The 26,646-nt window shown below is 47.9% G+C and overlaps 1 protein-coding gene across 6 annotated transcripts in view; it reads right to left on the bottom strand.

Annotated features, from left to right (window-relative positions):
* Pdzd2 (PDZ domain containing 2) overlaps window positions 1-26,646 on the bottom strand; it is a 375,253-nt gene that overhangs the window by 69,399 nt on the left and 279,208 nt on the right. For 3 of the 6 annotated variants that reach the window (XM_052743092.1, XM_052743093.1, XM_052743098.1), the window contains 3 exons: window positions 21,203-21,345; window positions 18,181-18,313; window positions 10,817-10,987 (listed from right to left, as the gene is read on the bottom strand). The exons of 1 other annotated variant lie outside the window; for it this stretch is intronic. In XM_052743092.1, coding sequence (XP_052599052.1) covers window positions 10,817-10,987; window positions 18,181-18,313; window positions 21,203-21,345 — 447 coding nt within the window. The remainder of the gene's footprint in view (window positions 1-10,816; window positions 10,988-18,180; window positions 18,314-21,202; window positions 21,346-26,646) is intronic. 2 more of the 6 variants (XM_052743095.1, XM_052743096.1) reach the window with 2 other exon arrangements.

The raw sequence follows: 26,646 nt of genomic DNA, 5'->3' as shown, positions 1-26,646 counted from the left end.
CCTAAGTGCATGTCTTTAAGAGTCTGACAAGAAATTGCAGATGTGCTGTGTGGAGCCCATGAGAAACAGCAAGAGAGGCTGGGACCCAGCCCATCAACTATCACCCACAGCAGGGCTCAACCAACTCCTGCTGGAGGTTGAACACTGCTCAACACCGCATTCCTGGAGCACACTGGCATGTCCCTTGGTTTAGTTACTGCCTGTGGCTGTTTTGACATTTCAAAGGCAGAGCTGGGAACAGAGACTGGTCATCAAAGTCAGAAGTGTCAGCCCCTGGGCCTTCATAGCTGCTGACTCTGGTGGCATAGTCACATTCTGCTCCCCTCCCCCATCTCTCCACCTAAAGCTGTGAAGACACGTGAGCATTTGTAGGAAACATGCCTGAGCAAGTAGGGGAAGGGACTGATGTGTGGAGATAGGTGAGGAGGACGTAGACTTACCCACACTGCATGTTTTTATCTTAAAATTCCATTTTAAAATGAGACCAATAAGAGACTCGCATGAAATTGTAAAGCCTGTGTATCTTGAAAGGGGTGCTACCCATCACGGGGCTTCTCAGCATCCTTAAAGTTGGTTTCAGGTCAGGCTAACAAGCATGCTGCCTGGAAGGAATGGAAAGGTCTGTCCTTGGTTTCTTGTGTTGGAAGGAGAGAAAATGGCCTGGGGACAAAGGAAGGAGAGGCAGCTTGTGGGCCTGGAGTTTCTCGGGGGGTGGGGGGTGGGGGTGGGCAGAGGACTATGGGGATCACAGGCTGTGAGTGTAGAGCAGTTGAGAGGAGCAACTCCAGGAGAGGAAGCAGCCAATGAGAAAGAGGCCATGACAGGAGCCGGTTAAAGGTGAATGGAATCCTATTGTGATATACCACTCAGGAGGAGCCCAGACTTCAGAGTCAGCTTCAACAGAAGACAGGAAACTTCATCCTCAACCCCCACCCCCATCAGCAAAGGGCCACTGCTGCAAGAACCCAGCCACTCACATGACAGGCTGGCTCCTCCCCACTGACCACCTCTACCCCCTTCGGTCTTCACCTTTCCTGTTTCTTGGCCCCTTCTTCTGTGTGGGCTCTTGTTCCTTCTCAGTGAGGTCAGCAAAGACCTCCACATCCATCTGTCCGTCTCCAAACTTTTCCTCTCCCTCGCTGCCCAAGGATTCCAACACAGAAACTGCACCCGTCACTCAACCGCAAAGCCATCTGTGAGTAAAATTCTCATAAAAGAAGTCCTGTTCCTTAGACTGGACTAAAGGCCCAGCCCAAGCATTTGACTCCGTGGACCTCTTGCTGATCTTTGAACAGCGTGTGTTATGTTTTTACACTGGAATGCCACTCATTTCTGTGGGTGATTTTGAGGAAATCCCATGAAATAATCCAACGCTATTCTATCCACTTGAAAAAGTTATAGCTGTCACGCTGGGTATAGTGGCACATGCCTTTAATCCTAGCTCTTGGGAGGCAGAGGCAGGTGGATCTCTGTGAGTTTGAGGTCAGCCTGGTCTATATAGTGAGTTTCAGGACAGTCAGAGCTATATAGAGAGATCCTGTCTAAAAGGAGGAGGAGGAGGAGGAGGAGGAGGAGGAGGAGGAGGAGGAGGAGGAGGAGGAGGAGGTCTCCTTGAGGTCAATATAGTATAAGATTCCTAGGTATTCATTATGCAGAAGTGGGGACTGTAAAATGCACAGAATAACAGTAAATCATGCTGGGATATAATAAAGGCTGTAAGGGGAGAGAAACACACCAGAAAACGTTCACTGTGGATGGAGATGTAGAGCTGGCTGCCAGCAGGGTGACTCATATGATGGCTTGGCTGTGGGCACCTGCGAGGCCACGTGATAAACTTCTGTGGCTGGGCATAGTATGGGTGGGAGGAATGTCATGAAGAATTAGACATGTCTGCCCAGGGAGGCAAATATTTATTAAGTAAATAGATCTCTTTCAAGGGGAAGTAATTTCAAATATCAGAAAGAGAGGGGGGAGAGAGCACGCTTTACTGACAAGTCATGAATCAAAAGTTGACTTTCTGACTCGGAGTGCTAACAGCTAAGGAACACTCAACATTAGCACCCAGAGAAAGTAGAGGTGATGGAAGGCAAGAGGGACAGTTAAAATCCTCCAAAGATGAGGACTGTAGAGTCTTCATAGGCAAGAACTGGAAGGAGAGCACTTAAGTAAGGAACAAGGATCTTGGCCTTCTCTTTCTCTGCAAACGTCACCCAGGGAGCTAAACCACCACTTATGGAAACAGCAAGGCAAGAAAAACAAGCCACCAAGCAGCAAACGAGAGATAAAGCATGCACACAGCCCACCAGGCGAGGGGTCGGGGAGCTCTGCTGGTCCCGAGCATCTTCGTTTCTTTGAGAAATTTCTACCCTGGATTCCACAGCAGAACTTCTGACCTTTTCTGTTCTGCTCTGTTTTGATTTCCCAGGCTCTGTGCTACCACGTTGCATAAGATGGAGCTCGAAGGAGAAAAGGGCAAGAAATTCCACCTTCCGGTGCCCAGAGAAGCTTTTGGTGAGGTATGTGTTTCCAGCACCACGTCTCATTTATCTAAGGCATCCAGGTACCATCAAAGGCAATTCTGTCACTGCAAGAATATTTTTCTTACATGTTTTTATTTTGTAAGCCTGTGGGTGATGCTGATGTGATGCCTGTGTGTATGTGATGCCTGTGTGTGTGTGAGATGCCTGTGTGTGTGATGCCTGTGTGTGTGATGACTGTGTGATGCCTGTGTGTGTGATGACTGTGTGTGTGAGATGCCTGTGTGTGTGTGATGTGTGTGTGTGATGACTGTGTATGTGTGATGTGTGTGTGTGATGACTGTGTATGTGATGTCTGTGTGTGTGTGATGACTGTGTGTGTGATGCCTGTGTGTGAGATGCCTGTGTGTGATGCCTGTGTGTATGATGACTGTGTGTGTGATGTGATGTGTGTGTGTGTGTGTGTGTGATGCCTGTGTGTGTATGATGTGTGTGTGTGATGCCTGTGTGTGTGAGATGCCTGTGTGTGATGCCTGTGTCATAGCTCGTGTGTGGAAGTTGGTGGACAGTTTGAGCAGATTCACTTCTTTCCTCCCACCCCCGGAGTGCCAGGATTGAACTCAAGCCCTCAGGCTCGGCTCAAGCGCCTTTACTCACTGAGCCATCTTGCTGGCCCAGGACTACTCACTTTCTTAAAAACCATCACAGCAAGTGGAAGGAAGGCTGAGGAGGGTTCGCCTTCTTGGGTTAGGGCTAGACTATGTCAGTATCACACCCATGAGCAGTTTTAAAAAACAAAAATATTTCAAGGACTTCTCAAAGCTCAGGTGAGTCGTGCTATCCTTCTCTCCCACCTGTCATCTTCTGTTTTAGAACTGCCCTATCCTTTTACTCTCTGTATCCCTCCTTTACCTTGTATGGACCAAAGACTTTAGTCCCCAGAGGGTTAAATTCAGCAGACCCAAATTAAGTGAGCAGGGAGTGGTACCGATGCCAAGAAGGTGTGTAATAAAGGATGGGCGTGAAGGTGTCTTTAAGACAATTAGACCATGCAAAGACAGGAAGCCACTTATTTAAAGTGATAAAAATCATACGACTTCTACAGTTTTCACAAAAGAGATTCACAGAAGGGCAAAGATACTTTATTAATGCTCTAATGGTCCATTATGTTATTTTAAAGATTATTCTATAGTATGCAATATATTACATGTTCTAGTGGCCCATTAGGTTATTTTCACTGAAATTTGAAGGAATCTCTCAAGTCCTAAAGCTGACTGCACACAGATGGAATTTTCTTTAACACACACACATACACACACACACTAAATAGAATGCAATAAAAAATCTTCAAAAAATAAAACGAGGGTTAGGCATAGTGGTGTATGACTTTAATCCTAGGACTTGGGGAGCAGGGGCAGGAATTAATCTGAGGTCAGCCTGATCTACATAGCAAGTTCCAGATCAACCAGGGCTGCATAGTGAGGCCTGTCTCAAAAGACAAAAACATCAAAACAAAACTAAAAAAAAACAAAAACAAAAAAACCCCCCAAAAAACAAAAAAACCCAAAAACAAAACCCCCACAAAACCAAAATATAATAAAGTGAGATGCCATCTATACAATCTAAACATCCTAACATTTTCCTTCTGCACGCAAGAGGGGGCCTCTCTTCAGGTGTGTCCACTCCCCTTTAGAGACCCCCCCCCCACACACACATTCTAAGCCCCCATATATAGGGCACAGCATTCACTTTTTCCACACAGACAGCACAGGCTGTTTACTTCCCTGAGAACTGCAAACTGCAGGGATGGGAAGGAGGCGCAGAGCCAGGTAACGAGTTGCAGCAAGTCTCTGCAAATGTTGCTACAAGAATAAGCCTGATCCAAACATCAGCAGCTTTCCGGGCAATTCATCCTGGGCAAAGAATTATTCTTATCTCTGTTCTCCACCACAATCGTTTCATCTCCTGAAGTATGAAACCAAACCAAACCAAACCCACCCCCAAATTTAAATCTTATTTTCTTAGGCCAGTGTTAATGGCAGCCTTCTTTTACTGATCTGACTTTGGCAGTTCTGCCTAGTGCACTAAATTCCCCACGGCCTTTTATCTCTGCCCTGTGCCAGTGGAAGTGCCGCTCAAAACATGTGAGTAAACAGAGGCACCCTGGGAAAGTCCAGGATTGAGAGGAAAGGTGGAATCGTTCATAGCTGGGGACACAGAGAGAAAACCACACAGTCTAGGTAGCTGTGCATCCGCCCATGCGAGCTGGCACAATACTTTCCACAAGCACACTGCCAGTCTCTCTGCAGGAACAGGTATATGCAGAGGCAGCAAGAACACAATGTGTAAGTTCGTGCCCTGAAGGACCTCAGGCTTCCAAGTTTCCCATGTGCACAGCAAACACCTCTACTCCATGACCCCTAAACTGCAGGGAGGAGAGGGGTCTTTGGGGTCTAAAATCTCTCCTCAAGGCTGTGCCCTCTCAGGGAGGTACATGGGGTGGGGGTGGGGGTGGTGTCAGGGGTGGGGTGGGGGTGTCGGGGTGTGTGTGGGAGGCTCCTGCCCCTCTGCCAGGTGATCAGTAGAGTCCTGCTCCTTCGGCTTTCTACAATCCTGCTGAGCACCAGAGTCACACGGGGGAGCTTCAGGAAGCCCAGACTCCTGGGCCCAGCACATGCAGACCTCTTGAATCCGACCTCCCCTAAGTCACACCCTCCTGCAAGGGTGTGATGCTCTACATTGTCCCTGCATGTCTGTAGCGGGTGTGAACAGTCAGCCTGGCACCTTTTCTCCCTGGCTCCTGGGTTTTCCCTATTGGCTGCCTTGGCTAGGGGAAAGGGGAGGTGGGGTGAGGTGAGTGAGGGTGGGGTGTGGGGCAAACTTGATATCTGTGGTGCGAAGTGGCCTCTCTCATTAAGGATGTCTAGCCTAAAACATGAGAAGTGTGGCCCAGCTCATCTCCAGGTTCCTCAGAGGTCTGCCATGTCACCGGACCCTGTACCAGAGCCCGTGTTCTCTCCAGCTGGGGGTTTGGGCTCCGGGAGGCTTTGGCTAGTCTTTGCATCCACATTTCACTTGGACCTCACCCATTTCTGTTGGGCTGTGTAATCCTTTGTCACTACTGTTAATATGCTAAAAATCAAGTCCTAACTGGCTTATCTGCTTTCCCTCTACTCTTAACCAAGCAGAAGAAAAGGGGTCTGCTTATCTGTTACCGAGACACTAGCTCTTTTAAAGGAAGGGATGCTTACATAATTCCCACTCCCCACCTACATGCTTGGTCCAGGCAGAAATTCCCAGACTAGAGAAGCATATGGGATTCTAGTCTCAGGACACAAACAAATAAATGTTCATCGAACCATGCCCATTTTAAATTCATAGATAGGTAGAGAAGACGGCAATGTCAGTGGGGTTGACTGGTCCTTTTGATGAGAGGTCGGCAAGGGGCATCGTGGGAACTCCAGCTGCCATGTGGGAGTGGCCACCTGTCTGCCATCTCTCCACCCATCTAGGTCCTCTCTACACGTGGAAGGTCTGAAGGGAGCATGTGGGACAGACAGCGACAAACCTGGCATCCCGGATCTGGCACTAAAGAGGGACAATGACATTAGGAAAACTGTCCCATGCATGAGTAAGTGTGTCATGATCATCTATGTTAAGGTTCATGAAGGATAACACAGACACACAGCACGCCAGGGCCTTAGTTCCCAATGTCCAGACGTGTCTGGGACACTTAGAGCAGACACCTCACCAGATGTCCAGCCCAAATGAGTACAAGACACCCACTTCTTTCTTGGCAGAAAAACAGCTACCCAGGACACAGAATTTTAGGGTCTCATCTCTACGGCTGTTCTTGGGAGACTTCCTGGAAGAAGTAAATCCCAAAGCAAGAGAAGTAGGAAGTTGTTGCCCGGGAAGACCAGAGTTGGGGTTGTTAAGCATTGACTGCAGAGGCCATGGATTCAGGGGGATTCTGGGACCAGAACACCTCCTGCCGCTGCCCAGAGGAGAACCAAGTCTTAACATGACCCTTGAGGCTGTAGGGAAAGAACATTCTTTCCTCTTACAGGAGCTCTGGGAGCCTGGACTGCATTTTTCCACCTTCCCAGACTTACTCTGTGAAGATCTGACTTTTACTCGGACAACTTGCCTCTCCGTTGTGCTGTTCTTAAGCTCAGCCTCACGCACATGGTCCTCATTCTTTGGAGTTACTCCAGATTCCCCAGAAAAAAAAAAATTCTAGCTCAGGTCCTAAAGATGAAACAGTTTCCCAGTGAGGGCAACCCAAGTCAACCAGAAATGACCGCTTAGTTCCCAACGTCCAGACGTGTGTGGGACACTTAGAGCAGACCCCTCACCAGATGTCCAGCCCAAATGAAGACAAGACAACCACTCCTTTCTTGGCAGAGAAACAGTTACCCAGGACACAGAATTTTAGGGCCTCATCTCTATGGCTGTTCCACTAACAAAAGGAATCAATTGTCTGTGCCTGACTCACAGGGTCGTAAGGTCCAACCTTGCTCTTCATTCTTTTTGCTAGGTGAGGTCCTTTATTCTTCCCAAGCCCTGATCTCTAAGAGCTTCCAAACTTGCCACCCCAGAACCAACTTCCTCAATGCCAAGGGAAGCCAGACCCAGGTTTTCTGATCAACAGGCTGAATATAACCTTCCTAGCTGAGCTGAGACAACTATGTATATGGCAGAGATTACTTCCACTAATTTTTTTTTTTGGGTAAAAAATACAAAAAAGGAGATAAACTCTCCATTAGTTGAGACACCACCCCTATCACGTCCTGTCACGTTGACAATATCTTCATTGTCTCTTGAGTCCAGGAAGAGCTACACTACTGGAGGGCTCAAGCTTGGACCTCTTCTACTTCACAAAGATCTTCTTTTCCAGGTAAGCTGTAATTATTTATACTTGGGCACAGCATAGTAGTAGCCATAGCAACAAGGGTGTGTCCTCGTGTCATGGCGGAGGTTCTGAAACCTCAATCTAAATCAATGGGATTTTAAATAGGCTCCCAGGAGGCTGGGTGTGGCTCAGTGGTGGGATGCTTGTTTAGTGTGGGCCCCTGGGATGTGTATTTCTAGAAAGTTCCCAGATCACGCTCATGCTGCTGGTGTTGGGGGGCCACATCATGAGCCATTGCTTTGCAGAGAGCTTGATGATCGATGACCAAGAAATAAGTACTAAGTATTGATTACAAGGTACCTCGCTGGACAGAGGAAGCCCCAGGAGCTCTACCCGTGGCTTAAAAATAAGAACAAAAGTTGCATTTCTTTACTTCCCCAGAGTCAGAAGCGGTCAATACAATAAATGACAGGGGGTACCAACCGCTAGGGGAGCTGGGCTCAGTAGACGAGAGAAAGATGACTGGGGATGCTCCCAACGGGGTGGGGGTGGGGGTCCTGGATGACTTTTGGTCTTTGAGAGACAATGGAGCAATGCGTGCTGAGCTACCAGCCCTCCTGTTCCCTCGGCTGTGAGTCCCCTGAACCCCAATGAAGCTGGTTGTGAGGCCCCCGGGTACCTGCTGAGCAGGGGCTCCTGTCTAGATTGTGGGCCTGTGGGGAGAGAGTGTGGGGAGCATTCTCTAGAGGAGGATGTGTGGTTAAAACAGGTCTCAGCATGAGAGCTGGGCTAGGGTTCCAGTGCTCCAGCTGGACAGCCATACACGCCATCTCCCACAAACTATGGGGGCAAGAAATTGGGGACACTACTGTGAGTGCACAGCTGAAAAAGACTCAAGAAGGGGGACTAGGAGGGAGAAGTCTGGCCTTGGAGAGTGGGTGCACTGGACAGAGACAAGGTGCAGAATGCTCAGGCCCCGGGCTTATCCTCAAGCCGGCAGCCAAGGACACCAGCTGTTACTCAAGGTTCTTTGAGACTGCTGTGCTGGGGTCAGCTGTGGTAATATTGTGTCCCCCAATATGCTGTGTACCCTAATAAACTTATCTGGGGTCAGTGAGCAGAACAGCCACTAGATAGACATAGAGGCCAGAAAATGGTGGCACACACACCTTTAATCCTAGCCTTCTGGAGGCAGAGATCCATCCAGATCTCTGTGAGTTCAAAGCCACACTGGAAACAGTCAGGCATGGTGACACATGCCTTTAATCCCAGGAAGTGATGGCAGGAAGCAGAAAGGTATATAAAGCGTGAGGACACAGAGGCTTCCAGTTTGAGGAAATGAGATCAGCTGAGGAATTGGCGAGGTGAGGTTATCTGTGACTGGTTCTGTTTCTCTGATCTTTCAGGGTTCACCCCAATACCTGGCTCCGGGTTTGTTTTTATTCATAAGACCTAACAATTCGTGTTATAGTCAGCTGTGGGGACAAATATACAACTTTACGGTGGACAAACCAAGGTAGATCTTGCCTTCATTTTTTTTTTTTTGTTTTGTTTTTGTTTTTGTTTTTTTGAGACAGGGTTTCTCTGTGTAGCTTTGCACCTTTCCTGGAACTCACTCTGTAGCCCAGGCTGGCCTCGAACTCACAGAGATCCGCCTACCTCTGCCTCCCGAGTGCTGGGATTAAAGGCTTGCGCCACCACTGCCTGGCTCATTTTTTTTCCTATTCAGAGTAGCAAATGGCAGGATCTCCATGAATGCGTGCTCTGGTGCTGGTGTGTTCTGGAAAACTCAGCCTCCTGGGGGTGCTGTGCCATGGAGCTGCCAACGGTGTTTGGGCTTCCCCTTGTATTGTACTGCAATTTATTTCGTTTTATTTTTGAGAAAGGTCTCGTGTAGCCCAGGCTAGCCTCACACTCACTATATAGCCAAGGACGACCTTGAACTCCTGACCCAAGTGCTGAGATTACAGGTGTGTACCACCGTGCCCGGCTTATGTGGTGCTGGTGATCCAGTTCAGGGCTTCACACATGATGGGCAAGCACTCTACCAACAGAGCCACACTCCCAGCTCCCCCTGCCCCCTGCTAAAACATTAATGTTTTAGAGCTCAAAAGCCAGATGCACGGTCTACAGATACGCCAGACCGCTTGTCAGGTTCCCTTGCCTCATGCAGCCGAAGACTCCTGGGAGAAACGCATCACAACAGGTATTTGTCAAAGAAAATCAGGGATCAGCAGCTCACAGGGGACACACACAGGGACAGTCAGTGTAAGCTGGGGTCGGGTGGGGGGGACGACAATACAGACAGTGTGCTCAGTTCCTCGGAGGAAGTCAGACTATAAGGTCTAGAAGAGGAGCCCCACTCAGCTGTACACAGAGGCTTCCACAGACAGAGGAGCACCAGCAAAGGTCCTGGGGCAGGAAAACAGGGAGCTGCCACGAGGGGCTGCGGGAAGGCAGAGCGTGGTTGCTTCGAAGTATTGACGAGCTTGGTGCAGAGAGAGGTCTGATAGGCAGGCAGAGGGGACGTGGAGGCTGTGAAGATTAGTTCGTTTTCCACTCCTGCTGAAAGCCAAGGAAAGCCACCGGAGGATGCCATACTATGCAGAGAAAGGAATAGCCACAGGGTCATTTAACCTGCCCCCACCCCTGTCAACCCCGGTCCTTTAGGGTAGGCTTACCCACTTGCATGGGTGGGCCTTCTGAGAAAGCTCTCCTTTGAGGAAAAAGCAACAATTTTTTTTTTCCTCCCCGCAAAAGTAGCAGCATTTTCTAGTAACTCTGACAAAGAAGGCAGGTTTTTGTTCATTTGCTTTGCTTTTGAAGGCCTCAGGATCAACAGGGCTCATTTTCTAATGCTGACCCGTTACCCCTGCTACGTAAGTTCAGGGCCCAGAGAGAGAAGTACCAGGTTCTGAATGGCAGAAAGGAGGTTGGCAAGAGCAGTAAGAACTTAACACTAATGATGCACTCCTCACATCTGAGAGAGAAAGAAACCAGGAATCCACGTTGCTTCCTTGTCGTGGGATGCCTTCCTGTGTGTGTGCCAGGTGGTAACAACAGAGCAGTTCCCGTATGTAGGAAAGCGTTGTAAGCTATGTGGGTGACCTGATGTGGTTAAAAGTCAAAGATGAAGTCTACACTAACTTAGGTCTGAGTGGTTCCTTCCGCTTTCAAGGAGAAATCTGGAAGCCTGCATTTAAGCCCTCAGTTGTTTTCAAGCATCCTCAAGCAGCAGCAAGAGTGTCTTCGTGCACAGGAAAGAGCATTCTAGAGACCGATAGAGGCATACAACTCAACAGCCTGTGGTTTCCAGTTTCAGTTTTCTTAAATGAAATGCATCTCCCTTCCAGACGTTTCCAGAACGTTCTGAGAAAAAAAAAAAAACTATAAAGGGAAGGCGCCGCGTTCTTCTCTGATTCTGTCACCCACGTCTTCAGGAAAGCATCGTCCTAGCGCTGGAGACAGCCAGAGGCTCACTTACCGTGCCCCGGACGGCGGCGGCGGCGGCGGCGGCCGAGCCTGTCCCCTCGTCGTCTTCTCCGTCTGCCTCTTGGTCTTCGTTGTCTGTCCAGGAGGACACGTCCTCCACTGAGCTAGCCAGGTCGGGTAAGCTCTTCGATGTTAGCCTCAGGAGGTCCTCGGCGGAGCTTTCCTAAGAGGACACATGAAAGGCCCAGGAATTACCCCCCGGGTACCAGCTGCTGGTGGAAGTCAACGGGAGGAAGCCAGCCCCAGGCTCCGACCCAGAGAGCATGTGGAGTTTACGGTCCACATTGTGGTGTCACTGTCAGTGTCAGGGGTGGTGACACAATGGAGAAGCAAATAGTTTTGTGGTTCCTAAAGAATCTGGGCTTCTAGGTGAGTGCTCCCACGAGCTCCCTTGTCGCTCTTCAGATGAGTGAAGTCCTCTCACGAGCAGCTCCACAGCTTGAAGAGCTGGTCTCCGCCTCACGCTCCAAGCTGCCCCTTCCCTTCCCCTAGCCTCACATTCCATTCAGATCATTTCTCATCCTCCTGGTGTTGCCTACCACCCTCTCCCGGGACCACTCATGGCCGTGGCCTCCTCTGAAGAGGGTGGGCATTCATTTGCACCATCAGGACCATGTCAGGAGGCATCCTGTTAGCCCCTCCAAGGGCTGGAGGGCCTAGGGCTGGTGATGCAGCCTGATGGCCGAGCGCTCAGCTAGCATGTGTGAGGCCCTGGCTTTGATTGACAGACACCACGCGTCTGCCCTTTCCTCGTCAGTGTCTTTGGCTGTTTCTCTGCCACATCTATCTAATTTCCCTTGTCTTCCTCCTCCACGTGCCTACTACTTCCACCTACCATTTCTACGTATCATTGAGTCTCAGGCCTAACCCAAAGCTCTAATGACAACAATGTCCTTTTCCCTGCTCTGCTGCCTACCTTACGCACACATGCTCAGTAAAGATTCTATTACGGAATCAAAATGCCAACCTGGAGACACGATGATGTCTTTTCAATGAAAGCAGCCCCTGAACCATTTTTCAAGACCAATACTAGTACATGGACTCAGTCTCCGTTATGTTTAGACACCAAGAGGTGCTCTTTGCTCCTGCATAGATGTGGCAGAGCAGGTGTGGGATGCAGCTGAGATGGTCATGACACTCTCTACTGTATGTAAGGAGCACCCAGGAGCCTGGCACACTTCCTAGAGAGGCTACCAGACACCAAGGCCAGCGATGGGCAGGACTGAAGAGCTGGGCCAGGGAAAGTTGGCAGTGTTTTCTCATTTCTCATTACTCCGTCTACAGGGAGTAGAACGGACCACAAAGTTTGAACCATCAGATTGCTTGACTATCCATAGAGCAGAGGGCAGGAGCCAAAACCAACTAACAAGTTGAAATGGACGTTACAAGTTTTTAAAGATCTGGCATCTAAAGTCAGCAATGCCTGTCACCAGCTGGATGTCATTTCCAGCCTCGAGGAATGTGAAGAACATTCAGTTTAGGCAAACACTTTACCAACTGAGCTGTATGCCAGGCCTAGAACAATCATTTTGCACCAGTAACCGTGAACACGGCACTGTTCGTCTCTGAAGAAATGAAGTCATCGGGCAAAACGTGAGTCCGTTTCTCTTCTATGTTGTCTACTCTGCTGGACCATCATCAAGAAAGAGCTAAAGGAAATGATGGTCAGCCGGGCGGTGGTGGCGCACGCCTGTAATCCCAGCACTCGGGAGGCAGAGGCAGGTGGATCTCTGTGAGTTCGAGGCCAGCCTGGTCTACAGAGCTAGTCCAGGACAGACTCCAAAGCTACAGAGAAACCCTGTCTCGAAAAACAAAAACAAAAACAAAACAAAACAAAAAAGAAAATGATAGTCCTAATGGGTGAGTAAATTGCAGAGCAGCCATGGGCTAGATTAGGCCATGGCCTTGGAAAGTGGTGCTGAGATGCACTTCTCCTGGGAAAGGCTCTCACAGCATGCAACCTACCGAACAGACAGATTAAAAGCATGTGCAACCGCCGTGTGTAATTATGGACTACGTGTGCTCTTATATGACAAAGAGGAAGGCAGTCACCTCCCCACTGCTCCTTCTGGCCAGCCGCACTGCTCAGGGCTTCCCTGCCTCCTTCAAGCTTTGTGATATCCTCAGAGGCAGTTCCCGGTTCTCACTACACAGAACGGAAACTGGGATTTCAACACGTTAACGGCTTGCCCAGAACACACAGCTTTTCTCAGGGCGGAGCTGACATTTAAGTCCAGGTGGGATGGCCTCCAAGATGCGCTCTGTCTCTTTGACTCATGGAAAAGAAAATATGGGCATGCACATTGCACACATGTTGCACAAACATGTTTCTAGGTAGAAGGACAAACAGTCAGTGGACAGCACTATTAGCAGCATGGGCAAAGCAGCATCAGCTCTACGTAAGATTTAATAAACACTGGCCCCCAGTTTATTGCCCAATAAAACCAAGAGTGAAAATAAAGAGCATGAAAGAGAACTTCCTGGCTGCATAATGCCACTAAGAATATCAAAACCGGGCTGGTGAGACAGTTTAGTAATTTAGAAGACAGACTCAGGATCTCAGTCCAGTTCTCAGTACCCACGTAAGTGGCTTACAACTGTCTGTAACTCCAACTCCAGGGGGATATGATGCCTCTAGCCTCTATGGGTACCTACCTACACACCTGTGTACACACACCCACTACACACACACACACAAATTTATAATAATACAATACATCTTAAAAGAAATAATATCAAAGCTGGGCTCGTGAGATGGCTCAGCCAGGATACTTGTTCAAGCCTGATGATCAGTGTTCAAGTCTCAGCGTCTCATATGATGGAAGGAGAGAACTGAGTCCCACAAGTTGTCCTTGACCTCCACATGTGTGTGCATGTGAGCTTGCTCATGCACTTACATGCTCGCTCACACACACACACACACACACACACACACACACACACACACACACACACATAAATAAATAAAGTATCAAAATCACCCTGGCTTTCCTAGTTTCTCTCTTTTTGGAGACAGGGTTTCACTGTGTAGCTCTGGCTGTCCTGGAACTTGTTTTGTAGACCAGGGTAGCCTTGAACTCCCAGAGATCCGTGACTCTGCCTCCCGAGCTCTGGGATTAAAGGTGTGAGCCACCACCACCTGGCTGTTTGTTTTCCTATTGCTGTGATGAAAAATGGTCTAAAAGCCTGGTGTGGTGGCGCACACCTTTAATCCCAGCACCCGGGAGGCAGAGGCAGGTGGATCTCTGGGAGTGCAAGGCCAGTCTGGTCTACAGAGTGAGTTCAGGACAGCCAGGGCTATGTATAGAGAACCTGTTTTTTTGTTTTTTGTTTTTTGTTTTTTTTTAAAAAGACAAAAACAAACAAACAAAAAAGGACTAAACAAATTGGGAGAGAAAAGGTATATTTGGCTTACGTGTCCCTATCACCATCTATCACAAAGGGAAGTTAGAACTCCAGGCAAGGACCCAGAGGCAGGAACAGAAGCAGAGGCCATAGCAGAATGCCACTTCCTGACTTTCCTTTCTATGGCATGCTCAATTTGACTTTAAAAGAACCAAGGCCACCTGCTCAGGGGTGACACTCCCCACAGTGTGCTGGGCCCTACCACATCAATCATCAGTCAGGAAAATGTTCCCACGGATGTGCCAATGGGCCAGTCTTAAGGAGGCATTTTTTCACCCGAGGCTCCCTTTTCGCAGAGGAACCCGAGTTACATCAAGTGGATAAAACCTAACTGGGACACTGGCGAGTCTGACATTGTCCACAGACATCCAAGCTCTTCCTGTGACACAGACTAACAACGTGTTTCTGTGGAAGCCCCTGGAATTCTCTCCACGAGGAGTAACTATACTCCCAGACAATGCCTTCAAGTTTCGTGACAAGCTCCCTAGCTCTGGAATAATAAGATTTTACGTTTTTATTATTATTTATAGTCAGAAGTCGGAAACTCCCCGATCCTTCCTACCCCAGGTATAAAGACAAACAAAGCCTCCGATGTCCCATTCTGGTTGGATAAAGAGGAGGAATGGTTGGATGCCAGGAGGAGGATGCTCCTCTTCTGCCCTTCCAGACAGTTGGGGACAGCTGACAGCCTGAGTGTAAACAGGACACATGGCATGAACTGAAGTATGCTCCCTCTGAAGTCTGGGTCAGGTGCCCAGGAGCCCATGGATGGAGAATTGGTTGCTCAGCCCTACAAGGACTCCGGCATATGTCCCAAAAAGGCAAAGCCTCTGGGAGGGGCATGTGATCTTCTTCTTATACCATGCTCTATTATTCTTTATATCGTCTTTACCTCTAGGGCAACGGAGTGTATGAAAGCAGCAGAAATTTCACAATCCACAGAACTTGGCAGAAAACCTGCTTTTGTCTATTGCTGTGGGGCCTTGGGGAAGTTAAATAATCACTGGGATTTAAATGGAAACCTTTGAATAAAGAGGACGCACATCTGCCTCAAGGGACTGGTTTAGAATCTAGTGAGATGATTTTAGTATCTGGCAACAATTATATGCTCTGTCTTTCTTCTTTTAAGGTGCAGGGTAGGGTGGAGAGCTTGGCATCACTAGGAACCATCTTTGAGGTCCTGTGAATGCCCTTCATATGACTACAGCACAGCTCTGTGCAGAGCTAAGTTGTGCATGGTCTCACATAGATTCTCCCGGCCAGCCAGGAGTAGACCACTTTTGTCTTTATCTCTTGTTTTCTCTGTTTGTGCATAACAGCTTAGCCCAGTAAAGACACCCCCCTTTTCACCTTTCAAATTTAGCAGGTGAAAGGAGGCAACATAGAAATGAGGCTGGGATGATGTGGTGGTTTGAATGTAATTGTCCCCCATAAGCTCATAGGGAGTGGCACTATTAGGTGTGGCCTCATTGGAGGAAGTGTGTCACTGTGGGGGTGGGTTTTTAGGTCTCCTTTGCTCAAGCTTCGCTCAGTGTGACACTCAGACCACTTCCTGTTGCCTGTGGGTCAAGATGTACGACTCTCAGTTCCCTCTCCACTACCACGTCCATTTGCATACCACCATGTCATACCATGATGATAATGAACTAAACCTCTGAAAATGTAAGCCATCACAATTAAATGTTTTTCCTTCGTAAGAGTTGCTATGGTCATGGTGTCTCTTCACAGTAATAGAAACCCTAACTAAGACATGATACACAGCATAATCCTGAGCAGAAACCCACACTTTGGAGCTGCTCCCTGGACAGAAGTAGCTATGCAAATGAAACAGATCTGCTGCAAACATAGGCCTGTGTGTAAGACCCAGGGATGCTTTTAAACTTCCCATCTGCTTGGCAAAGTGAGGAGGTGGTCTCTCCCTCCCTTGAAGTACCCCCCTACCTCATGAGGAGTGGTCAGCAGGGGGACAGGAAACCCCCAGGACTGCTGTTCTTCCTTGTTGACAGCCCTCTGGGTGTCAAAGACTCAAGAGAAGTTCCCAGGGCTCACCAAACCTCTGTAGGGAGGAAAGGACTACCAGGAAGAATGGTCTCAGCAATGTCCCTGGGGCTTACAGCCTTTACCAAGGCTGTGCCTTTGCAAACCGAATGTTCTAGTCAGAGGTTTGGGGTAAAAGATAGAAAGGAAGGCAGTTTTTTTTTTTTTTTTTTTTCAGATAGCTCAAAATGGAGTCCTAATCTATTTGTTTTATATCTATTTGTCTTTTGTTACCTGTGAGAGACCTCCCACAGACACTAGAGTCCAAGGGTGCTCAAATCCCTCCTATAAAATGGTATTATATTTGTATAAAACCTATATACATCCTTTTGTACACTTTAAATCATTCCCAGGTTTCCAGTACAAGGTGAATGCTCTTTAAGTAGTGACTGTATTGTTTAGGAACAGTAATGGGAGGGGGAGTCTGTGTTCAGTAAAGATGCAATTGTTAGCGTAAGTACTTTCCACCTGAGGCTGGTCGAGACTATGGATGCAGACTCCTGGATATGGAGAACCAACTGCACTCCCCAAACTGGCAATTGATCTTGTAATCTAAGAAGGAAAAATATATGAAGACTACAGAGGCCAAGTTCCAAATAAAAATGGGGAAGCTGGAAAAGGAATTAGAAGTACTGGCCACAGTGTCTGTGCAGAGCTAAGATGGGTGTGGCCTCACACGGATTCTCCCAGCCAGCCAATCAGCGGCAGAAACAGCGGCATGGTCTCACCTAACTCACTCCCCAGTCCTATGAACTCTTTAATAGTCTGTCTCAACAGCACAATCGTCAGAGTTGTGGCATCAGTAGCCTTTCTGCAGGGGTTGAATGCAGATGCTGGGAGCCTGTGACACAGTCAATACATTTACACACACAGGTGAATGAAGCCCCAACTGGGGGTGTCATGAGTCCGTGAAAACCAGGAGGGAGAGGGGGCGGCAGAATGGGATAGACAGAGGGCTGTGTGCTTGGCGCTACCGATGGCCATGACCTCTGCAAGATGGCAGCCACCGTGGACGATCTGTTTTACTGTCTTACCCAGAAGGAAAGATGGAGGCGGCTGGACAGAAAAGGTTCAGAGCTTGTAAGGGCAATTGGACCAGGGCTCCTGGGCTGCCCATGGACAGCCCTGAGACTTCCTTCATTCTAGTCTTAGAAGATGCATTCCTCACTGCTGTGGTTTGGATGCGAAGTGTCCATAATCCCCACCCAGCCCCCTGCTATGTTGAGGGCCTGGTCCTTGGTGCTATCAATGCTCAGAGGTGGGATTAAGGGCACTGTTAGATCCTGAGGGTTCTCATCTGATCAATGGACAAGGCCACCAATGGATTCATAATTGGAGTCCCGGGAGGTGACAGAAACTGAAAGACGGGGCCTGACTGGACAAAGTGGGTCACTGGGGTGTGTGCCTTCAAAGGGCTTCTTCATGTCTCGGTGTCTTTGTTTCCTGGCTACCATGGGGTGAACAGCTTTCCTCTGCCCACCACACTTTTCTGCCAGGATGTTTCTGCCTGGCAGTGGGTCCAGCTGATCACAGACTGAAGTCGTGAGTCCCAATAACAATTTTTCTTCTTTTTTTTGGGTTGTTAATTAAAGGTATTTTATCACAGTGACAAAAAAGAAAAGAAAAGAGCCACCCAGTCTCCTTCTTGCCTACTGTCCACGCTTCTACACCTTCTATTCCTTACCTTCCCCTTCATTTATTACGGATTTCCCTACAACAGCCATCTGTATATAACAACTTAAATAACTGAGCATACTTTAGTTAAGGGCCTTCACATGTGCTTATTCTGGGGAATCACAGCTACTGCATAGTCCAAGGTAAGCTGTAAGCATGCATGTATCTGGGTAGCACGGGAAAAGCTCACAGCCAACTTCACACCATCATAAATAACTAAGGATGGCGAACACGACCTACCTTGCTGGCTACCACCAGCTGCACCATCCCCGTGGCTGAGCGCAGAATGGCCACAGCTTCCTCATGGGAGAGCCCGACCAGTAAGTGACCATTGATCACCAGCAGTTCGTCTCCTAAGGACAGCCTGCCATCCCTGAGGAAATGGAGAGGGGGGAAAAAAAAACCCTTGTCAAGACATTCTGGGCTAGAGAAGGGTCATCTTCTAGGAGGTGGGCAAAGTTAAGAGAAGGGACAATTAAGACTGGGTGGAAGGGAAGGCGGTAACAACCAAAGCGGTCTGGGGTGGGACTGCTTTAATGTCAGCAGCCAGACTCCCAGGAGAGGAGTGAAAATCCCCAGGATTCCCGATGGTCACTTAGTAATACGCTCACTCTTAAGCTAAGCATTTCTGACATCAGTGTCGATGACACTTCATCTGGATGGTTATTGTGATGAAGCTACAAAGACCCTCGGGTTTTAGGAGAGTCAACTCATTCTTTCCCTAATCCTCCCTGTCATCAGCTCAGGGCTATTGCTAAGCTGAGCAGAGACAGCGCCAAGACACGCTAAGCCCACCTGCAGCCCTTCACTGGTCTATCGCCCCTCATCAGACGGAGGCGGGAGTCCTTCTGGGAAACTGGGGGCTGATGATATGTGGTGGATGTTGGTACCTGCCTACCCTGCCAGCAGAGTCACGGGATCTTGAAGATCAAGTTTCTCAAGGCTTATTTCACCCTTGGGTCCCCACAGACAAAAGTACATAAGCACAAGGCTCAATCACAACAATAAACTGTTGAATTTGCTCTTGTCATAGGCTGGAGACTTGGCCCATTTCTGTGGCTGTAAAAACCGCTTCTTTTCACTTATATTAGGGCTCACTTTGAGCTCCCTTCTCACTGGCTGGCAGGAGCCTCTGCGTTCACTGGACTGTCTCCTCGGGGCAGGTCACGGCTCTCAGTGTACACAACTCTAGAACACGGGGTGGGCTTCCGCAGTGGATTGCACTGAACTGATGATGGTCTGGTTTCCCATGACACTCAGACGGGAAATCTGGTGAGGTAGAGACTGTGACTTAGGGGTCCACCCTCCTCTCAAGGTTCACCACCACCACCCAGGTGCTGCCGTGAAACCTGTGCATGCCTCGCACCTTCCCTGGCCCAGCCAGCTCTCTTTTGTGCTTCCTCCCAATGAGTCCACCAATCTTTCCCCTTTCATCTTTACCTGCCCTCTTCTGCCTTCAACAGCATCTCTCTTGCTGTTTCCTTCCTCTACGGCACGCATGGTAATCTTTTTTTTTTTTTTTTTTTTTTAATGAGTGTAGGCTTTAATAAAAGACAAGAGGCACAAGGGACTTCCAAAAGCCTCTGCCTTCTGTCTTCAAAAATCCCTAAAGCAGAGCCATGCTTAGGATCCCACTAGTTATTTAGCATGGTGAAAGAGAGGGAATGGGAAAGTCACGAGGGAGAGACATATTGGAGTCTCAAGGAGGTGCATGGGTAAGGGGCTGATCCTCTGGGAGGAGGAGGAGGACCTGGCATAGACTATTCAGTGGTCCTGGATAGAGGGCATACTTATTATTCACAGCACCACCAAAACACCCCAGCCCATTCCTTTCCGTATTCTGCCCTTTAATTCCATTTCTCTCATCTCCTGTTACTCATTAGAATGCCCCACCGATGAGTCACATGCCACAGAGAAAAGAGACACACACACACCACTCCAGGCCAAGAGGGAAAAGGACATGATGGGCAAGCGACAAGAGCATCTCCACACAAAGCTTCTCTCTGAGCACAGGAATTTTCCAATGGCCAACCTGCCAGATCGACCAGAACATAAGACACAGCGTTAATGGGAAAACAGTGGGCTGGGCTGCTGAGAGTTCCTTAAGGCATATCAGGAATGCCATTCAGGAAGTTAAAGATGCTCATCTGGGTTAAAACCATCTGAGGTCGTAATCTCTTAATAACACTGTCACTTGGATAACTGACAGTTGTCGTTAATCTTACCGCTGGTGGAGTTTTTAGCATTCTGCTCTATGAGGCTGAAGAACAGGGAGCAGTCTGCTGGTTTTCTGTTATTCAGCTTAGATAAAGCTCCTTCCACTACACCTCAGGAGAAAGATTTTCTCTCTTTGTCTTGGGAATGCTGATACTGCCTCGGCCCATCATATCCCTCCAGGAATCTGGCTAGCTTGCCTGAAGAAATTCCAGACTAGATAAAAGACAATCAGCTCCCTATCAGTGCAATTCTCTTTGTACTCTTATGGTATACATGTGGGCATGGCAACATATGAACATACCCTGCCTTGCCTTGTAAATAGTAGATACTCCCCATGAATGGAACCAAGAGCAGGGCAAAGACCATGCCTGGCAGTTGAGGATGGCTATAGCTTTCATACTCAGAAAACCTTTTTCATATGTGCACCAGCTGAACACTGTTCCTCTCATACTTCACACAATGGTTTAGATATAAAAAAATAAGCTTTTAAGTACCTTTTAGGTTACATGGAGAAGATTCACATTTACTTTTCCCCTTCCTCATGTGCAATAGAGACATGTGACTACAAGCACATGTGTGTGCGTGTGTGGAACTCTGATAGCTCGGACACATTTGCATGGTAGCCACATTTTGAACCAGGGCCACTTTCCTGAGTCATTCATCACAGACTCACAGGACTTCAGACATTAGGAACATGACCTTCTGTTCAGGGGCATTTTCTTAATAAATAACCACATGTTACCACAGTGAGTGCCAGCATTTCAAGAGCTGGGATAAGTAAGCAATCTAAGAGGGAGTACAAAGAAATCGGATCTGCTCCATGGTTTAGAATGTCCTGAAGCATCCTCCCGAATGAGCCACTTCCTGTGCTCAGAGATCTGTTCCGTTAGAACGGCTCTTGACTGGTTCCCTCCTGCGCTCCCACATATCTTTATGAACCATAATGACCAGAGCTTTGATCAAGTGAAAAGCATTAGCACCCAGCACGGGAGGGAAGGGGGAGGAGGAAGACAAGAGGCAGGGGGGGGGGGAGTTATCTAGTCACCTGTGAGCGGCACCTCCTTCCTTCACTTGGGTGACAACGATAGCGTGAGGCGAGCGCTTTGATCCTCGGCCTCCACTAACCTGAATTCCCAGCCCATCTGATTCTTTGAGCAGCTCCATCTTCCATATCCGGCCAACTTCCTCCTTGGAAGAAAAAGTGAGCATGCATGAAGGGTGTTGACATACACACAGCGCTGACACCGGAGAGTGGCCCTGTCACATCGGACCAAGCATCTATCACTTGTCACCGGAGATCACAAGTCGGCGCAGAAGAAAAGGCCTCTGTTGACTGGACTGATGTCTGGCTGTCAGTGCTGCCCCATAGAACTTTCTAGAATAATGGAAATGTTCTGTCTGTGTCATTCTATAGGGGGTCACTGTCCAGGTGTGGCTATGGAGTGCTGGAAAATATGTGGCGGCAGCCAAGTATCTATTTTTTAGTTCCAGTGAATTCTAATTGGTTAAATAGCCATCCCAGTTACAGAACATCCCATTGGGTGCCCTGTGGCTAACACATCTTGCCACCGTGTATACAAACACTGGTTTACTCTGGGATCTTTTCACTTCTGTACAGCTGCAAATACATCCGGGAAGGAAAAAGGAAGAAAGCTCAGCTCAGGTTTGGGTACCAGGAAACCTCAATTAGTTTGTGGGATACTCTGCCTTTATAACAGAGAGCCACCTAATATGTAAATAATTATCCTTGCCTCTAAAGTGAGAGCCATTCTTAATATCCCAAGGTCTGTTGTAGGGTGTTCAACGAAACATCCATGGAAATGGCTAAGACTGAGCAGATAGATGCCTGACAGATGCTGACAGGGGACCATATACTCCTGTTGACTATTCCTCATCAGAGATGCATGGGACCAAACGTGCTTCAGATTTCTTTGCATTTTGGAATGTTTACCCATGCACAGTGAGCCATTTGGGGGTTGGAGTCCGAAGTTAGACGTGCACTTCCTTTGTTTCATATGTGCCTTATGTAGACTAATGGTCCTATCATTCAATATTTTCAGTTCACTTGTCCTCTTGACTATGATCCATCACAAAGGTTACAATGTGGAATTTTTCACTTATGGCGTCACAGTAATTTTTGGACTTTAAGAGTATTTTGGATTTTTGATGTTAAGATCAGGACCACTTAACCAATCATGTAAAAAACAACCAATCATGTAAGAATAGATCCAAGTGAATCTCACACTTCCTTAAAACACATGCATGAGAAATCCAAACAGAAAATTGATGAACGCTGAGTGTTGGTCAATAGGGCAAGTAGTAGCATTGATTTGCAAGCTACTTAATCATTAAAGTATGTTTGAACCCGTATCAAAATCTGTCCTTTATCCAAGGCTGATACTTTCTTTAAGCCCTCTTGTTCCTGGGTGCTTTTTAACTTTGGTTCACTCTCCACTGGGATCCCTGTTTCATGATGAAGACATGGATGTGCTCCCTGCAGAATGTTTACATGCTGTGAGACACTTCAATGTTGAGAGATACTAAATTATAAAATCTTAAAAAAGATCAAAAGGTGTGTGTGTGTGTGTGTGTGTGTGTGTGTGTGTGTCTGTCTGTCTGTCTGTCTGTCTGTCTGTGTGCACATGTGTATGAATGCCCTCAGAGACCAGAAGACGGCATCAAACCTTCTTCTGTTGTAAACTGCATGATGTGGATTCTGGGAACTGAACTACAACCCTCTTAACTGCTGCACAATCTCTCTAGACCCATACAAACCTTTACAAGTTTTTTTTTAAGTTTAGCCTCAGTTCTATTATTATTATTATTATTATTATTATTATTATTATTATTACTATCAGTAGTGTTATGGTCATGAGTCACAGCACACTTCCCAGCATCTGCCTCTTTAATCCATCATGAAAGTTCAGTGGAACCACTAGGATCCTGTACGAATAAAGCTCTTATCCCCCTGGAAACAGGCAACCTGCCCACAAGAGCTGTGTACAAAACAGGAAGAATGTGAAACATTTAGAAAACCTGAAATACACACACTGTCAGAAACTGAAATGAAACTATATGGACAGTAAAAGGCCCAGATGTTGAATAGCCATGGATGTGCAGAGATTGGAATGTCTGGGGAAATTATTACCAGGCAGAGACCAGGTGGATCCTACACTTCTGTACAGTGCTGCTTGGTGGGGATCCACCATTCCAGTGGCGTGCAGCGGTGCCAGCTGTCTCCTCCATCCACTGACCACAGGCAGATGCAGCCTGTCTGGCCAAATGCAACTTCAGAAGTCACTGGCTCACCGCAGCAGTTCGTGAACTTGTCAACGGTCCCTATTTCATCCAACCATCTTGCTCTGAACGCCACAGTTTTGGTTTGCTGCCTCTGACCTCTGGAACACCTTCCTCTTCTCCATTCGGAAACGCCCTCCCTGGCCTTCACATCTCTCATAGCCCCACTATTTCCAAAAGCCATCCTTGGGAATCAGAGCGATTGCCAAGGAGGCAGCTGGCAATAGCTCTAACCCGGGAGACCTGATGTCCCAGCACACACCACTGGAAGGAACTGATTCGGGATGTGCTGCTCAGTTTCCATGCTGGTCAGCTGTGTCTCCCAGGCCAGCATCCCAGCAGCTCTCTTGGCTGCCTCCCTGTGCTCAGAAGAGTCAAACAGTGGCTTTCCTTTCTGCCCCCAGGGTTCTAGCAGATAAGACACTGTTCCTACTCCCCTGGCCAAGGAAACCTGTAGCTTTCCATCAAAGAGCAATGGGGTCTACTACTGGAATAATGAACTCAAAAGAAAACTCAAAGTAGTAAAACTATATCTAACCCCCATTATTAGTTCACATCATCATCTTTTTTTCCCATCTTGCTGACCTTGTGTTAAGCAGAATATGTAGGCATGGCTCCCAGAGGGGATGATACTAGGTTTGCTCCCCCTCATTTTAAAATGCTTTAAAAAGTAGGGCCCATGATTTAAAAAGCAAACATATGAAACCATGCCCACAGAGGTAGAAAAGTGGCCTACATGTGTACTCTGGCAGTTTCATGAAGAACAATCACATGCTCCGTAAGGTCCTGAACCCAACACACACAGCTAGTTGAAAACACACCAAAGGGCAAGGGGAGGCCCAGCGGGTGCAAGGACTTGCTCCAAAAGCCCAAGTTCGGATCCCAGGAATCCATGTTAAAAAACAGACACGGCGGCATGCATCTGTAATCCCAGCACTCCTATGGTGAGGTGAGAGGCAGAAATAAAATCAGCTGGAAGCTTGTGTGCCAGTCATCCTGGAGTTGTCAGAGCAGAGATCCTGCCTCAAAGCAAAGGGGAAGGAAAGGACTCCTCCCCAGAAACTGTCCTCTGACCTCCACATGCATCCTGTGGCACACATGTGCCTACTACACACCCACACTAATACAAATGGTTTCACAAGTTATGTATGAAAGTCTGTAAGATAGGCCAACTGTTCTTTTCTTGCCCCACTTCAACTAGTCTAGTTAAAAACCAGACTTCTTCAATTTGTGTGTGTGTGTGTGTGTGTGTGTGTGTGTGTGTGTGTGTGTGTGTGTGTGGTGTGTATGTAAATGTTGGAGGGAGATGGACATTGTTCATGCATGTGGAGGTCAAAGGGCCAATGTTGGGAATCTTCTTGGCTGTTCTCCATCTCTTATTTTGGATAGGGTCTCACTGAACCTGGAGCCACTGGTTTAGCTGGACTGGCTGAACTGTGAGCCCTAGGAACCGCCCACCCCACCAGCACTGGGTTGGAGACCTGTACTACGCCTGCCTTTACATGGGAGCTAGGGATCCAAACCCAAGTCCCCCTGTGGTCCAGCAAGCACTTTACCAATGGAGCTATCTTTCCACCCCCCCCCTTCACTTTATCCAATCAGATCACTTCCCCACAATCAAAAGGAGAAATTATAAGGGGCTATAAAATGAAATTAATGAACATTTCCTTGCTTGGAATTTTTCAGTCTACTGGAGGAGTTTAAGTGAAGACAGGCCAAAGAGGGAAACGCTATCAGTTTAACTGTACAATTGTTGCTACGAAATTTAGCTGCCCAAGCAACTATGGGTTAAAGCAATGCCTAGTTAAAAATAAAATATCTCTGATTTTCTAGGTTAGAATCAGTACTGGTCAAAAGCAAACAGGCTTTCTTAAACAAAACAATACTGAATGTTTGCAGCTGCCTGCCCACAGCTCCACTCCGGTATCTAATTCAGACCTCAGGATGGTCAAAACCAGACTCCTCCCCCCTACTCCTAGATTTCCCATCTCAGTAGGAAAGGGCATCGTCAGCTTGAGATGCAGAGAATGTGTCAGCTCCGGATCCAAGTGTGATCTCCACCATCATTTCCCACTTCTGAACCACGTGAGAGATCTGTAGGCTCCACTTCCAAAACAGATCCCATATTTACCTTCTCATCTTCCCCAACTCTTATCAAAGCCACCAGCATCTTTGGCTTGAGTGATCACAAGCCCGCCAACTGGTCTCTTAGCTTACTAATCCGTTCTATAGGAATATTTGCTACTACACATCCAGGGGAAACAGTTCAGAAGGACAGGTCATGACATCCCCTGCTTATACCCCCCAGAGGCTTAAACTAGCCACAGGCTGGGAACAAGCCCAGGTTGGTGGGAACAATACTCTGCGTCAGTGGACACTGACCTTCTGTAGTGCACATTACATTGGTAAACTGTCATGGGTTGTTTGGGCCTATTGAGGGACTGGTTCTTGAAGGGGGCTTGTTCCCTCCTATTTCAGAATCAAGTGTCTTCCATGGTACCTTGTCTGGGGCTGGGACGGCCACCCTATCATGTAACAGGGAACGCAAGACTGCACCAGAGTAAAAACTCTGTACCCTTGAGAATAGCTAGAAGGTGAACCAATCCCCAAAACACTAACATTGTCAATCTCTGGGGTAAAAATGCCTTCAGCGGGGAGGGGAAGCTGGAAGGCTAGCTATTGGAAGCTTAGCCATGGAGAGAAAGCTCAGTCAGGACTCCAAGGGTCTCAATGTTCCCAGCCAGTTTCCGCCGGACACTGTGAACTCCAGATTTGATGGCGTTATCTCTGTTGCCATTTGTTCTTTTTCGTGGAAGCCTCACTGGGGGTGGGGGCACTCACGTGCCCAGGATTCTCTTTATTGGGAACTCCAGCTGGCTGCCTTAAAGGAAAGGGGGTTCCCCATTTGATTTCTGCTGGATGATCTGAGTACTCGGTTTAATGATGTTTTGTTAGCTCTTTATCTAATTTGCTATGTACCCTTTTATTCTGGCTGGCTATATATTTTATCAACCCACTCACTGAGGAGTGAGTACTTTGGTTATGGTAGCTCATCCTCTGGACGGTACAGAACAACTTAATAAGCTAGCCTGTCCAACCCATGGCCTCTCCTAGGGTCATTTCTCATTCCTGGAACACACTATTGCTCCTGCTGTTTGCAGCTGCTTTTGCTGGTTCTCCTGAGACGGTCCT

Source organism: Peromyscus californicus, unplaced genomic scaffold, assembly GCF_007827085.1.
Source record: "Peromyscus californicus insignis strain IS unplaced genomic scaffold, ASM782708v3 Scaffold_18__1_contigs__length_77618521, whole genome shotgun sequence".
NCBI lineage: Eukaryota > Metazoa > Chordata > Mammalia > Rodentia > Cricetidae > Peromyscus > Peromyscus californicus.
This window is presented reverse-complemented; position numbering and strand designations above follow the sequence as displayed.